The 14549-nt window shown below is 40.5% G+C and overlaps 1 protein-coding gene across 1 annotated transcript in view; it reads right to left on the reverse strand.

The window, feature by feature from the left end:
- Positions 1–12750: 12750 nt before the first annotated feature.
- LOC109116428 overlaps positions 12751–14549 on the reverse strand; it is a 15975-nt gene continuing 14176 nt past the window's right edge. The window contains 1 exon segment of the mRNA XM_019201823.1: positions 12751–14060. Coding sequence (XP_019057368.1) covers positions 12751–14060 — 1310 coding nt within the window.

Below are 14549 nucleotides of genomic sequence, written 5' to 3' on the forward strand. Positions count from 1 at the left end.
AGAAGAGAGAGTGAAGGATTCATGAACCAAATGTTGTAATTATATTGTTTTGAACCATTTTTATGAGTACTTGTTTATTTGATATTATCATTTTTATGAGTACTTATATTTGTTTCGATTTTGTTCATAAAAAATCTGAATATTTTAATGTTTTACAAAAAAATCTAGGTTGAAAATGTTGTAGGTGAAACTTTTGGGTTAAAAATTGGGAGGAAAAAAATATAAGGTTAAGATGAAAATTATAGAAAGTTGAATATTCAAACTGGGCTCCATATTAAAAGAAAAAATGGAAATAATGATTGTTGGCTCCACGAAACACAAAAATCTGGAAAAATCTTGACTGGTTCTTCATGTGGACCCCATATCATATTTCGGTCACAATGAGTCACAGTCGGTCATAACCTTCGAATCCATGCTATTTTTGTCAATTTAATCACTCTACAACGTCACACATCTCTCATAAGCCTATTCTATATTGTTTAGAACATTAAAATATAGTTTTTGCGATTTTTGTGTTTCAAAATTGTTCTTCCAAATGTGTTCATGTATGTTTCATGTGAGTCAATTTATTTGGTGTATAACAGAGTCAGATATATATATGAGAAAATCCATCTTCAATAATACAACATTATTATGATACAACGTTGGTTCATTGTGACCTTGTCACCATGTGACTATTGTGACCCATGTGACACGTTGTCCTAATGAGTGTGATTACTGTGACCCATATAATCCATAATTCATTTCTATATTGACTCGTATGAGTGTTGTGCACATTGTGACCATTATGACCTGTTTCTATAGTGACCCGAATTAGTGTTATGCGCATTGTGGTCATTGTGACTCATATACCAATTCTACATTCGTGACAATTAACCTGTGTGGTCTGTGACACACGATGATGCTCAAAATACATCCAAAATTCAGATTTTTGGATTATAAGGTACTTTTGTATCATTTTTAACACATCTCATATGTCTACTTTTGTATATGCATTCTCATAATGACCTCATGGGTATATATATTCTCATATCGTTCATGCAAAACTTCTTTTTGCATATACTCCGCAACTTTAGATACCTATATAGAAGTCACATCATCACACGGTCACAATAGACAATGGTTAATGGTCACACGGTCACATAGTCTCATGATCACATGGTTACTCACATGGTCACATGGTCACAACGTCACATGGTCACAATACCACGTGGTCACATCGTTAAGAATAATCAGAATTGTCATATTGGTAATAATGGTAAAAAAACTCATACATGTTCTTCAGATCATTAAACCGGTCTTCAAACCCGTTCGACATATAAGCTTTAGCGCATTTGAATAACCGTTCGACCACGATTTCACCTCTTGAACTCTTTCTTTCCATACTTTTGTTAATCTCGACTTTCAAATTCTACGTTGTGCTTTGCACAAAATCTGTGACTTTCAGAACCACCAATGTGCATAAAAAATCCGGTTTTTTTTTTGCAGTAGCTTACCTATTTTCATTTGTCTCACTTTATTTCGTCTTGATTTTCTCTTGATTTTGTCCAATTTCGCCGAATTTTTTAGACAAAATAGCAAGATAAAGTGGAGAGAGAAAGTACAGAAGAGAGAGAACTTGGTTGGCGGAAGGAGAGAGAAACCGAGAAAAAAGGGGAGGAAAGAGAAACCGAAAAGAATGGGGAGGAGAGAGAAACTAGGGTTTCTATAGGTGGAATTTTTTCATTAAAAATTAAATATAAAATAATATTAAAAGATTATTTTAGTAATCTAACAATAAAAAAGGTAGATTGGAAGTTAGAATTTTTTTTTAAAAAAAAAAGAGTGTATGCTTGGAAGTGCTTGTAGCACATTGAGGATATTTCAGAAGTTCTCCCCTTTTAAAGGCAGTTCGTTCTGGTATGGTAGCTAGAGAACACATCTAATTTGTAGAGAGAGAGAAATAGATTAATTATTGTTAATTTATAATTAGTAAAATATGGTTCCATTAGGTATGTTATATTGTTTTGTTATGAGACATGCTAATTTTTATGCCAATTATCCATATGTTTAAATAGTATGCCAAATATCCATATATGTCCTATTATTTGAATTTTAAAAATCTAAAATTTTAAAACCAAAGTTTATTTGTTTCTTGTTTTCATTTCGATATATATTAGAGTAACTTTATTGTATTGAGTATTTATTAAATATTTAGAGACCCTTATTTTATAATTTTCAAATCTTCAGATGGATAAAATAAATTAAAAAGTCAATTTAATCATCAATTATTAATTATTAACTAATTATCGTTTTCTATTAAGTCTGATGTATCAAAGTTTTTTTAAATATAAAAAATCCTTTTAATAAAAATTATAAACTTATTCTCAATGAAAAAAATATAAACTTATTTGCAATGAAATTTGCAACGCTTTAGCAACGATTTGCAATGAAAAAATATTGCAACGAAATAGCAACGAATTAACACATTTTTGCAACGCCTAGCAACGCAAAATTTTCGTTGCAAACTAGCAACGAAAATTTCGTTGCAAGATGCAACGATTAGCAATGTTATTTGACGGGCGAAAATGTTGCAACGCATTTGAAACGCAACGGTAACGAGTTGCAACGCTTTTACAACGAAATGATTTCGTTGCTATTAGCAACGAAATTTTCGTTGCAACAAGTAACGTTTTGCAACGCCGTTGCCACGCAATAGAATTTCGTTGCTAACTAGCAACGCAACTATTTCGTTGCTACCAATATTAGCACCGCAATTTATTCGGTGTCAGAATCGATCTTTTTGGTAGCAACGCAATTGCGTTGTAAATTGTGTTTGCAGCGTAATTTCGTTGCTAACCGAAAAATCTTGCAATGCAATTGCGTTGCACAACGGTGAAATCTATTAACCAGTTTTTACTTTGCAACGCAATTTCGTTGCTACGGTTTTAGGTTAGCAACGAAATTGCGTTGCAAAATTTTTTATAAAAACCACTCATCTCTTTTTCACTTCACACTTCGAAAATTCGAAAGAAAAAAATGACATCGAGTGGAGGTGATATTTATCACTCCAGACGATGGTTATACGAGAGAATTGATGCATCTACGGACAATTTAAGCATCCAGTATGAAGAGGGATTGCAGAATTTCATGCAATATGCGACAAGTCAGAATCAGTGCGTAAGAACGGGTAAAATATATTGTCCCTGTGCATGATGTGAAAATTCTAAATTTCTTACTCCAGAGGTGGTTCTAAAACATCTATTCAAAAGAGGTTTTGTTCCAAATTATTATGTTTGGGTTTATCACGGTGAAACGCTCGATGTTGTTAATGTTCCTACCATTAACGACCAATTTTTTTGGGAGAAGCAGTGAACCAACTAATCGTTACGTTGATATGGTTCAAGATGCATTCCCTTCTCAGTTTTGTTCTAACAGGGAAGATAAAAAACCAAACAACGAAGAGGTTTTTTGATTTGTTGGAGGCGGCTAATCAACCTATATATGAAGGGTGCGTAGAAGGATTATCCCAATTATCTCTTTCAGCACGAATGATGGGCATGAAGTCGAGTTATAACCTGACGGAGAATTGTATGGACGAGGTATGTCAGATGATGACCGATTATCTTCCTGGAGGTAACCATGCTCCTGATTCTTTCTATAATATGTATAAACTCATGGGATCATTAGGCATGAGGGCTATCAAAATCGATGTATGTCAGAACAACTGCATGATTTTTTGGTCTGGAAATGATAAAGAGTTATCGAATTGTCGATTTTGTGGAGCTGATCGATTCAAACCCAGGAAAAATGTGCAACATAAAAGAGTGCCGTATAAACGGATGTTTTATTTTCCGATAGCAGACAGGTTGAAGAGATTATACGAATCTCACAAGACAGCATCTCAGATGCGTTGGCACGGAGAACATGTTTCGGATTCAGGAAACATGCGTCATCTATCAGATGGTGAGGCATGGAAGTATTTTGTGCAGCTATCCTGATTTTGCCTGTGAGGTGAGAAATGTTTATCTGTGTTTATGCACCGATGGTTTTGCACCGTATGGTCAGTCTGGGAAACAATATTCATTATGCCCAATTGTGTTGTCGCCATATAATCTACCGCCGGAAATGTGTTTGAAAAGAGAGTTTTTATTTCTGACGATATTACTGTCGGGACCTTCTCATCCGAAGAAGAGTTTTGATGTGTTCCTCCAACCTTTGATTGATGTATTGATGTTGTGGGAATAAGGTGTTGATGCGTATGACGTTTCAACAAGACAAAACTTCAACTTGAGAGCAGTATTGATGTGGACAATCAGTGATTTTCCGGCTTATGGAATGTTGTCTGGGTGGAGTACTCATGGACGTTTAGCATGTCCTTATTGCATGGATGAGATTGATTCATTCCAATTAAAACATGGGCGGAAACCATGTTGGTTTGATTGTCATCGCAGATTTTTACTATTGGATCATCCATGGAGGCGCAACAAAAAAAATTTTAGACGGAATAAAGTTGTGATCGATCCAAGGCCTCTTCTCCTGACGGATGATGAAATATTGTACGAGCGTATCGATAGCATTTTCGGCGTGCAAAAAACAGCCGAATGTGGAGGAAACGGACATTCCAAACCACATGAGTATGGTGATTACCATAATTGGTATAAACGAAGTATCTTTTGGGATTTACCGTACTGGCGTACTCATAGACTTCGTCACAATCTCGACGTCATGCATATTGAGAAGAATTTTTTCGATAATATCATCAACACACTCATGAATGTGAAACGACGGCGTGAACAATAGAGTGCGGTCATCAGAATACAACCACGACGAATATCCCATGAAGAAAATGCAACCGATTTAACAATGCTACCTCTTCAAGAAATCATTCATGACGTTGAAGAATTAAACGCGTTGACATTGCCGTCAGTTGATAATCTTATTGGTCATATTGAAGATAATATTTTACATGTTGATGAAAATATTATTGAAGAAGGAGATAGTGAACCCGAAGAAAGTGATGTAAACGATGAGGATGAAGACGATTCTGATTGAAAAATAAATAAATATAGATTTAGCAACAAAATTGCGTTGCTAATGCTGTAGCAACGCAATTTCGTTGCTAACTCACGTAGCAACGAAATTGCATTGCGACCTCCATGCAAAATCGGTCTGAATGCAGACGACATGTAGCAACGATTCGTCTCCTTTCGCAACGAAATTTCGTTGCTAAATCAGTTAGCACGCAATTTCGTTGCTACGCTAACGATTTGACCGTCTGACATATAGCAACGATTCGTCTCCTTTCGCAACGAAATTGTGTTGCTAAATCAGTTAGCAACGCAATTTCGTTGCTACGCTAACGATTTGACCGTCGCAGTAAACTGACACGTTGCAACGATTTGAATCACTTTAGTAATGAAATTGCGTTGCTAATTGATTTAGCAACGAAATTGCGTTGCTAAGTTGCGTGAAATTCGATAGTCTCTGGCGAATTCACTGCACGCATTTACTACTCCGCGTTTGCAACGCAATTGCGTTGCTAAGTAATTTCGCAACGAAATTTCGTTGCTACATTGAAACGAAATTTCGTTGCAAAGTTCCGCTATATAAAGGAACGAATTTCGTTTCTATTCTCCACACTACCAACAACAACTTCACTTTCTCTCTCTAAACTCTTCTTCCAACACCCTAATCCTTCTCTCTACATCTTCTTCCAAAAAGTTCGGTAAAACACATATAATTTTGATAATGCTATTATATTTTCGTTTATAAGTTATATAAATTTTAATAATTGTTTTATTTTGCAGGAAAATGGATAGGAGATTTGCTGCACATAACTACGGACGCGGTAGCGGGTCGACTCCGCCACAACAAATTCCCGAAGCTTCACAGTGGGTGCAATACTCTGACATCACGTCCAATCCACAGAGGACGCGATTGGGTAAAACTCCATCCTAACAAATAGGTTGTGGTAAAATTTAATTATTTGTTTTATAAAATTAATATATAAATTTGTTTAAAAAATATTACTTATATTGGTAATTTTTAGGTTTAATGTCGATCAGGCGGTTAATAATTCCGTCTCATCGTTTATTGAAAGTAATTTTACTGGACCTTGGATGAATTGGTCCTCATTACCCGAGACCACTCGACAATACTGGTTTGCTAGTTTTGCTGTAAGTTATTTTTTTAAATTAGTAAATTAATAAAAAAAATTGTTTATTATTTTTAATTAAGTTTTTTTAGCAATCTTGGTATTGGGATGAGGTGCATACCTCGAGGGTCTATAACGCATGGAAAAGATGTGTCATGGACCTACTCAAATCCAAGGTCAACAGGTATAAACGATATTGGCAGATGAACCCAGATCGTTCTCCCCCGAAGAACATTGAAAGCGGGGTTTGGGCCCAGATGGTGGAGTATTGGGAGAACCCCATCAACATTGAAAGAAGTAAAAAGGCGGTCCAAAGTAGAAAGACGGACGTGACTCCCGAAACCGGTCCAAGCAAGCATACATCGGGCCGAAAGCCATTTAGTCGGGTCATGCATGCATTGGTAATTAATTACTATATATTTTTAAACATCATATATATAATATATAGAAAATTATTCATGTTATAAAAAAAATTTTGTAGGCCCGAACGTGTGGAAAACAACCATCTCTTCTTGATGTGTTAAAGGTTACACATATGATAACTCCTATTCTTCTCTATATTTTTATGAGTTTGTCCAGATTTTACAGGATAATCACATGCATTCATAGGCATTCTAGACGTGCTAGGACATAAAAACCGGTTGTGCTTTAGTTTTGCAGAGTTACAGGTTTCGAAGATGATTGGATGCGAAAAGAAACGTTTTTGGAGCGTTAGAGATGAAGTTCGAATGAGGTATTCGTGTTTCGAGATCAATAACTTTCTCTACAGAAGTCCAAATCATTCGAAATTGCACCATTGCCTTTCAAGAGCTTCGCATAGACACTAAAATCACGCAAATCCGACATCGGAGCTGAAAGTTATGAGCAAAATCGCGAAGCCTGAGAAATCTGCCAGAGACTTAAACCGGTTCGGTTCCAAATGGAACCGGCCAGTTCAAGAGGTCTGAGTTCACTTATTTTGGGCCGGTTCAAGTGTCCAGAAGACCCAGAAACAGAAGGTGGAACCGGTCCGGTACCATATGGAACCGGACCCATCGGAGAAAAAACCCTAATTCGCGATTTTTAGAGTCCTGGAGGGAAGAGGATTCTTGGGAGCCACCCTAGGATTATAAAAAAAGGTCTAGCCACGTCTTAGAAGAGGGAGAACCAGAACACTTAGATACAGACTTTTGGAGAGCTTTTGGTGAAGAGAAGAATAGAAGTTGATGTCGTAAATCTAGGTGCAGAAATATGATCAAGTAATAATATTCCTAGACTCAACAATTAACCGCAAGTGTACGGATCGTGCTAGGGTCGAACACAGGGACAAGTTGACAACTAAATTAAATCCCAATCCAAATCTAGATCCAGAGGAGATAATATGAGAGTGAGAAGCGTAGCAAAGCAAACGATAAAACGATTCAAAGACTATGAATGATGAATACTGCAGACTTCGGGATTGCTTTACATGCAAGGATCTTTCAAAGGATGCAAACTTAGTGGTTTATTTATCCAATTCAGGGAATTCAAGCTCTAAGGTAGAGTTTAACTCTTCCAAGTCTAATCTCACTATCCAGGTTTAATCCTACTAATCTCCCGATTCAATAGTCTAAAACTTTGGATGCATGAACGAACGCTATCATAATTCCTAGGCAAATACCCATCTTCCGATGTGATACCTGTTCTATTTATTGAATTAGTTCCAGGTTAAAATCACATACGTCTATGTGAATTAAAACCCTAAGATCATTCAATCAAGCGACAACAAGATCAAACGCATTAAGATCAACTCAATAAACTGAATAGAATAATAAATCCACAAAGTCTGGAATTAAAAACCAAAGATCCCTACATAGCAAATCCCTAACCTACAGCAAAGGAACTACTCGCTAAACATCGAGTTGACAGGGTTCATATCAATACAACAAGACATTGTAAAATAGGATAAGGAAGAAACTCTTAGTCGATTTCTCGGCTTCCTGATCTCCGTCTTCTACTCCAATCTCTTGCTTCTTGGTAATCTCCCCCTTTTGGTGTGCTCTAGGTCTGTTTTATGTGAAAAGTCTGAATGAATCCCTCTCTGGAGGCTTGACCTAGTTAAGTCTTTTTTTCCTGGTCAGATTTGGAAATATTCCCGAAGAATCCCGTAAGTGACACGATCGTGTGAGTTGGGGGAGACACGATCGTGTGAGATTGTAATTCCAGAGTCAGGTTTTCGCGACTTGACCCGATCGTGTGTGTGCAGGAGACACGATCAGGTGAACCTTCGATGTGATTCTTGTCCTGGCGAAATGACCCGATCATGTGTCGGGATGTGACACGATCGGGTGAACTCTTGATCTGATGGTGGTTTTCTGGATGATGAGACACGATCGTGTGAGTACAAATAACACGATCGTGTGTAGCGTCATAGCTCGTTCTTTTCCAGGGTTTTTGTCCTTTATTTCGCTTCTATTGCTTGTACCTGCAATTATATATTAACTAAGCGAGAATCAAGACTAAACACGCAATTGAACATTCCTAATGATGTAAAACTGGATAAATACGTCAGATGAATGCATGTTTACGTTGTATATATTGTGTGTTATCAAATCCCCCCAGACTTAGCGTTTTGCTCGTTCTCGAGTAAAGTAACATCGAGTTGATATGAGAAAGTGAGTGACAGCTAGGATCAGAATGAACGCGTGGGGGTGAATCAAGAATTTTCCACTATGCTAACTCAGATGAAATCGATTCTATCCTATTCTGGCCTCTCTCGATTCATTTCGACTCTAGTGACAATGGAATCTGAGGTTCTCGCCTGAAATCCAAGAGATCTCTATCTGCCTATCAAGCATGTTTCTAGAGTCCAATCACTAGGTTACCCATAGGTGTTTGACTTCTGTTCTCGTTCCTTTTTTTTTTGCATACCGCCTATGATTCCAAAGGGCGTTTGTATGGCTTAGCTGCGGACTTGTATCCCGGACTTCTAGGACGTTGAAGTCGTCGAGTATCTCTTTTTTTTTTCTCTTTTTTTTTCATGGATACTTGACCCACAACTTAGACCCGAGTCAAAGTGCACACATATCCTCGAATGATTTTCATTAACGAGATAGTGACAGAGGAGTGTCGGGATGTGGTCGTGCACAGTATTTGTAACGTCAGTCGAACAACCATAAGAACCTTGGAAGTGGTTTCTTGCGAAACTTATGCGCCTGTTTCAGGAGATATCTATCTCTAGAATGTTCTAGCTACAAACACATCCCACATGCTTTCAAGTCTATTTTGAACGAGAACTGCCATTTCGAATATAAACTGACAATTCATCCCTCACTCAAGAATAAGTCGAGAGTAGTTCGCATAGGTGGTCAAAACTGATTGATTTTATCGGGTCCTATCTATCCTCATATCTTAGCTATCAACTCAAAGTGGTCTATACGGGAGTTCCCTATGAGTGAAACTAACAATGCAGTGTGTACATGGATGTGTAGTAGAGATACCCCCCAGACTTGAACAAAACACCGTCCACGGTGTGCAATTATAGCAGGAGGGGATGAAGGAGTGAGAAAATTCGGATACTTAGCTGCGTAAGGTATAGAAGAATGGGAGGCGATTCTTGCGACGCTCAGGTTGGAAGGGCAATGAGTGTGCGATGGTTTTCATTCAACGAACTCTCCGCAGTGAAACTTCAAAATTGACAAGAGAGAAAACCAAAACAAATTGGAAACAAGGAAAGGTCACCACATTCCAACATACGATAGAATAACTGCAGCAGTATAGAAACATCCAAGTACATACCGAAAAGGGTTCAAAATATGACATAAAAGGAACAAAGTAGGAACGCGAGAATAAAAAAGGGCGGAAAAGTCACTCTCGAGGGTCGCCGGTGGTGTCCATGTCCTCTGGTGGAGGTGGCTGAGCAGAATAGTGCATGCCTGGATAAGGATAGCCAGGTGGCAGTGCGACGTGCTGGCGGCCGGCAGGGGTGAAGTGGAGGTCCTGGAGACGTTGGAGGACCTGCATCTGATAATTGTCCATATGGCGGCGCTGGTCCATGTATGCTGTCAAAGATGCTACTTGCTCCCCAATCTGGTTCTGACGGTCGGTGAGGGAGTGTAGCTGGGTGCCAAGGGTGGTTTGAGCGGTGGTGATGTCGTATTGTGCGCGTGCGAGGGATCGGTGACGTTGTTCCAGCAACTCGAAATAACCGTCCTCGCAGAGTTGCTCCAGAGTCCGTATTTCAGCATCGTCGTCGAGAGTGGGACTCTGATAGGGGCGCTGTCGGGAGGAGCTGGGGGTATCACGAGGTGGAGCTCGGCGGGAGGGTTGATCGGTGGCGGGGACGACGGTACGGAGGCCCTCCAGGGTTAGGGGTGGAATTTTGTCGAGGTGAGTGATATAGAGTGTTTTATCGTACCTGTTGGACCAGAAGACATCACCGTAGTCGTCAATCATCAGCATGCTCTTGTTCATGAGTACGATCCGGTCGAGGGTAGTGCAGCCGGGTGATGCGCACGCACCGAGTCTTATATTTAATACCCGATTCGTACCACTATCCGCAAGTATACGGTAGTTGTAGTACCGGGGTCGAACACGAGGACTAGGATGTATTAGTCTATCTCTAAGCTAGATTAGGTGGTCAAGTAAAAATGTGGTTTGTGGTAAGGGTCGGAATACAAGAAAGCAAGTAAAATTAACGGTTTGTAAAACGATGGTTTGAGGCGTTGTAGGTTCGGGATCCCTCAAGAATCGCATGGATGGTTAATGATGCTACAATGTCTATGGGTTATCCTCCATATGGGGGTTTCAAGCACTTCTTCTAGAGTTTGTCTCTCCCAAGCTTAAACTCACTACCTAGAGGATCGATTCACCCATCTCCCAATGATCTAAATGATCTCTAGATGCATTAGTGTACCCTATCATGAACCCTAAGCAAGTTAAGCCATCTCCCAATGTGAATAACTCACTCATTTGACATTTGGTTCCAAACATCATTCCCATATCCCTATGATCAATGTGTTCTACAATCATATCAATTAGGGTTTCAACCAAATCAATAGCATTAAGCACAAAACATCAAACCCATGGAAGAAACTCAAAGACATCATAGATTAAACATAGGTATCCATACAAAAGTGTGCTTCGGTTGTGTGTACGTTCGAAGCGTTCTAGGGGCTGCTTGGGCTGGACCTCTTTGGCCATTGGCCCCTCTCAACAACTCTTCGGCCATCTCGGGTTGTTCTCTCCGTGCGTTGTTTTCTCTTAGCATTTCTTTGGCCATTCCCCACTGTCTTTGCTGTCTACGGGCGAAGCGTAGGGTCCTTTCTATTTCGGGGTCGAAGATGAGTTGATCTGGGCGTGTTCTCTTCGGACGGGACGACATCTCTGCAACAAAGGTGTAAGGAGTTAGAAATGAGCAACACGATCGTGTGGAGAGGTATAGACACGATCGGGTCTCGGCCGAGTAATAGTTCTCGCAATTGGATTTTGACACGATCGGGTCTGAAAGAGACACACGATCGTGTCGCGCCTGAGGAGACCAGAACGGAACTAGAACAGGGCATCGAAATCCACTCGAAATAATGCTCAATCATAAGAAATCGCATGGGGAAGATGAGCAGGACTACTCAATACGACCAAATCGAGCAGGGGGACCAGATTCAACCACTAGATGGAGGAAGAGAGGGTGTAGAGGCTTACCGGTCTCAGCTGAATCGAGTGCGAGATGGAGGAAGAAGAGGAGGGGAAGAGAGAATGTGGTGACCACGACGGCGGCGGTGACAGAGGAAAGGAGGCGGCGATTGGGGGAACTGGTGGAGAGGAGATAGAGGGTGAATGAAAGAAATGAGGGGAGAATGGAAAAATTTAGGGTTAAATCATCGGGCCCCCACAACGTACCAGGAGACACACGATCGTGTGATGTGATGACACACGATCGGGTCTTAAGTCCGATACATCCGAGGGAGGTAGGACACGATCGTGTCATGAGGTAGGGACACGATCGTGTGTCTGTTTGTGGAAGAAAAACATAATGGAGTATGACACGATCGTGTGGAAAGTTGCAACACGATCGAATCTAGCGGTGTTTCCGATGAGATATGGGCCTGTAGGGAGGGTTAGAGCGCAAGGAAAACGGATACCAAACAAACGAAAGAAAAAATAGAATAAAAATATATATATAAAGATATACACAGATATCAGAGGAAAAGGATACGGGTTTGGAAGTCCGAACGTGCTCGTTTAGGGTCAGGAGTTGCGACCATGGTGGAATTAAGCAGTGTGAGGGATTGAGAGAGGAAGAGTACCTCTCTCAGGAACTGGATCCTCAGGGTTGTATAGTTTCACTCGTTGGGCGTTGACTTTGAATGGCTTACCGTCAGAATTCCAGAGTTCGATTGCACCATGATCGGTGACATGTTTGATCGTGAATGGGCCGGACCACCTAGACTTCAGTTTACCTGGAAATAGGCGCAGACGAGAGTTAAAGACAAGGACGCGATCGTTTACCTGGAAGGAGTGATGAAGGATGTGGCGGTCGTGCCAACGCTTGGTACGTTCCTTGTAGATTTTTGCATTTTCGTACGCGTCGAGACGAATTTCTTCGAGGTGGTAGAGTTGTAGGACACGCTTTTCTGATGCGGACTTGAGGTCATAGTTCAGTGCCTTGATAGCCCATAACGCCTTATGTTCCAATTCGACTGGCAGATGACAAGCTTTACGTATACCAGCTGAAACGGGGTCATGCCGATCGGGGTTTTGAAAGCAGTTCTATATGCCCAGAGCGCGTCATCGAGTTTTTGGGACCAGTTATTGCGGGAGCGGGAACCAGTTTTTTCCAAAATGGATTTGATCTCCCGGTTAGAGATTTCAACTTGTCCACTGGTCTGCGGATGATAGGGTGTGGTAACGCGATGTTGAACCCCATACTTCTTCAGTAAAGTGTCAATGATTCGGTTCACAAAGTGGGTTCCTCCATCGCTGATTAGAACACGCGGTACGCCAAAACGAGGGAAAATGATTCTCTGAAGCATTCGTGAAACAACTTTAGAGTCGTTTGTTGGGCTGGCAATCGCTTCGACCCATTTGCTCACATAATCGACGGCAACCAATATGTAGAGGTTCCCACAAGAGGAAGGGAACGGGCCCTTAAAATCGATCCCCCAGACATCAAAAGGTTCGACTTCCAGGATGAACTGCTGAGGCATCTGATGACGTCGGAAAATGTTACCGGTGCGCTGGCATGCATCACAAGAAGAAACGAACCGATGAACATCGTTAAATAGAGAGGGCCAATAGAAACCTGCTTGGAGGATCTTGGAGGCCGTCTTCGAACTAGCGAAATGACCGGCATAGTCTGAAGAGTGACAATGAAAAATCACTCGCTGAACTTCGTCCTCGGGTATACAACGTCTGAACAGTCCGTCTTTGCCGCGCTTGAATAAGAAAGGCTCGTCCCAGAAAAAATCACGAACGTCATGGAGAAATTTCTTTCTCCCGTTGTAATTTAACTCAGGAGGAAGGAGACCACTAACCAGGTAATTGAAAAAGTCGGCGTACCAAGGTGCTTCGGACTGGATGGATATGGCCATGATCTGCTCGTCCCGAAGTGAATCGTCGATCGGGATTGATTCGGGAATCTGTAGTCTCGATAGGTGATCAGCAACACTGTTTTCTGTTCTCTTTCGATCTCGGATCTCTAAGTCAAACACTTGTAAAAGTAGTGTCCAACGGATAAGACGTGGTTTAGCATCTTTCTTAGACAGGAGATACCTGAGTGCAGCGTGGTCTGTGTAAACGATCACTTTGGAGCCGATGAGATATGATCGGAATTTCTCGAACGCGAAGACAATGGCAAGCATTTCTTTCTCTGTCGTGGTGTAGTTCGTCTGAGCATCATCCAGAGTTCGGCTTGCGTAATAAATGGCATAGAGTTTCTTATCCTTTCGCTGTCCAAGAACTGCGCCAACTGTTGGTTCAGTGCTCTATGATGTACTGTTTATGAGCTTTCTTTAGATACATTCAATGTATTGATACTTTCTATGGTTTTTATGAGAGTATTTGATTCATTACATGTTCTTGCATACTAGATCTGTTATGAAATCCATGTATCATTATGAATGATACTAAACTCCCTAGTCTTGTGTCGTTATGGGAATAACGACATAATAAGACTAGTATGATGTGTGATTGATGATCATAGAGATGATCATAGGTATTGGATACGATCACAGTCATAGGTATTCGTTGGAGAACGGAATACTGGATTGACCCGCATGAGATTGTCACATGGACTAGCGTCATGACTTGAATCTCATACGACGATTCCATGATTGGATCCTAAGACCTGAGATATCTACGGAATCCAACATGAGGAGTTGCGTGCTTTGAATACGTCAAACGTTCTGCGTAACAGGAGAACTATAAAGGCGTGTATCAGGTACGAAACGAATCATGT

The sequence above is a fragment of the Tarenaya hassleriana genome, unplaced genomic scaffold, assembly GCF_000463585.1.
Source record: "Tarenaya hassleriana unplaced genomic scaffold, ASM46358v1 Cleome13, whole genome shotgun sequence".
Lineage (NCBI taxonomy): Eukaryota > Viridiplantae > Streptophyta > Magnoliopsida > Brassicales > Cleomaceae > Tarenaya > Tarenaya hassleriana.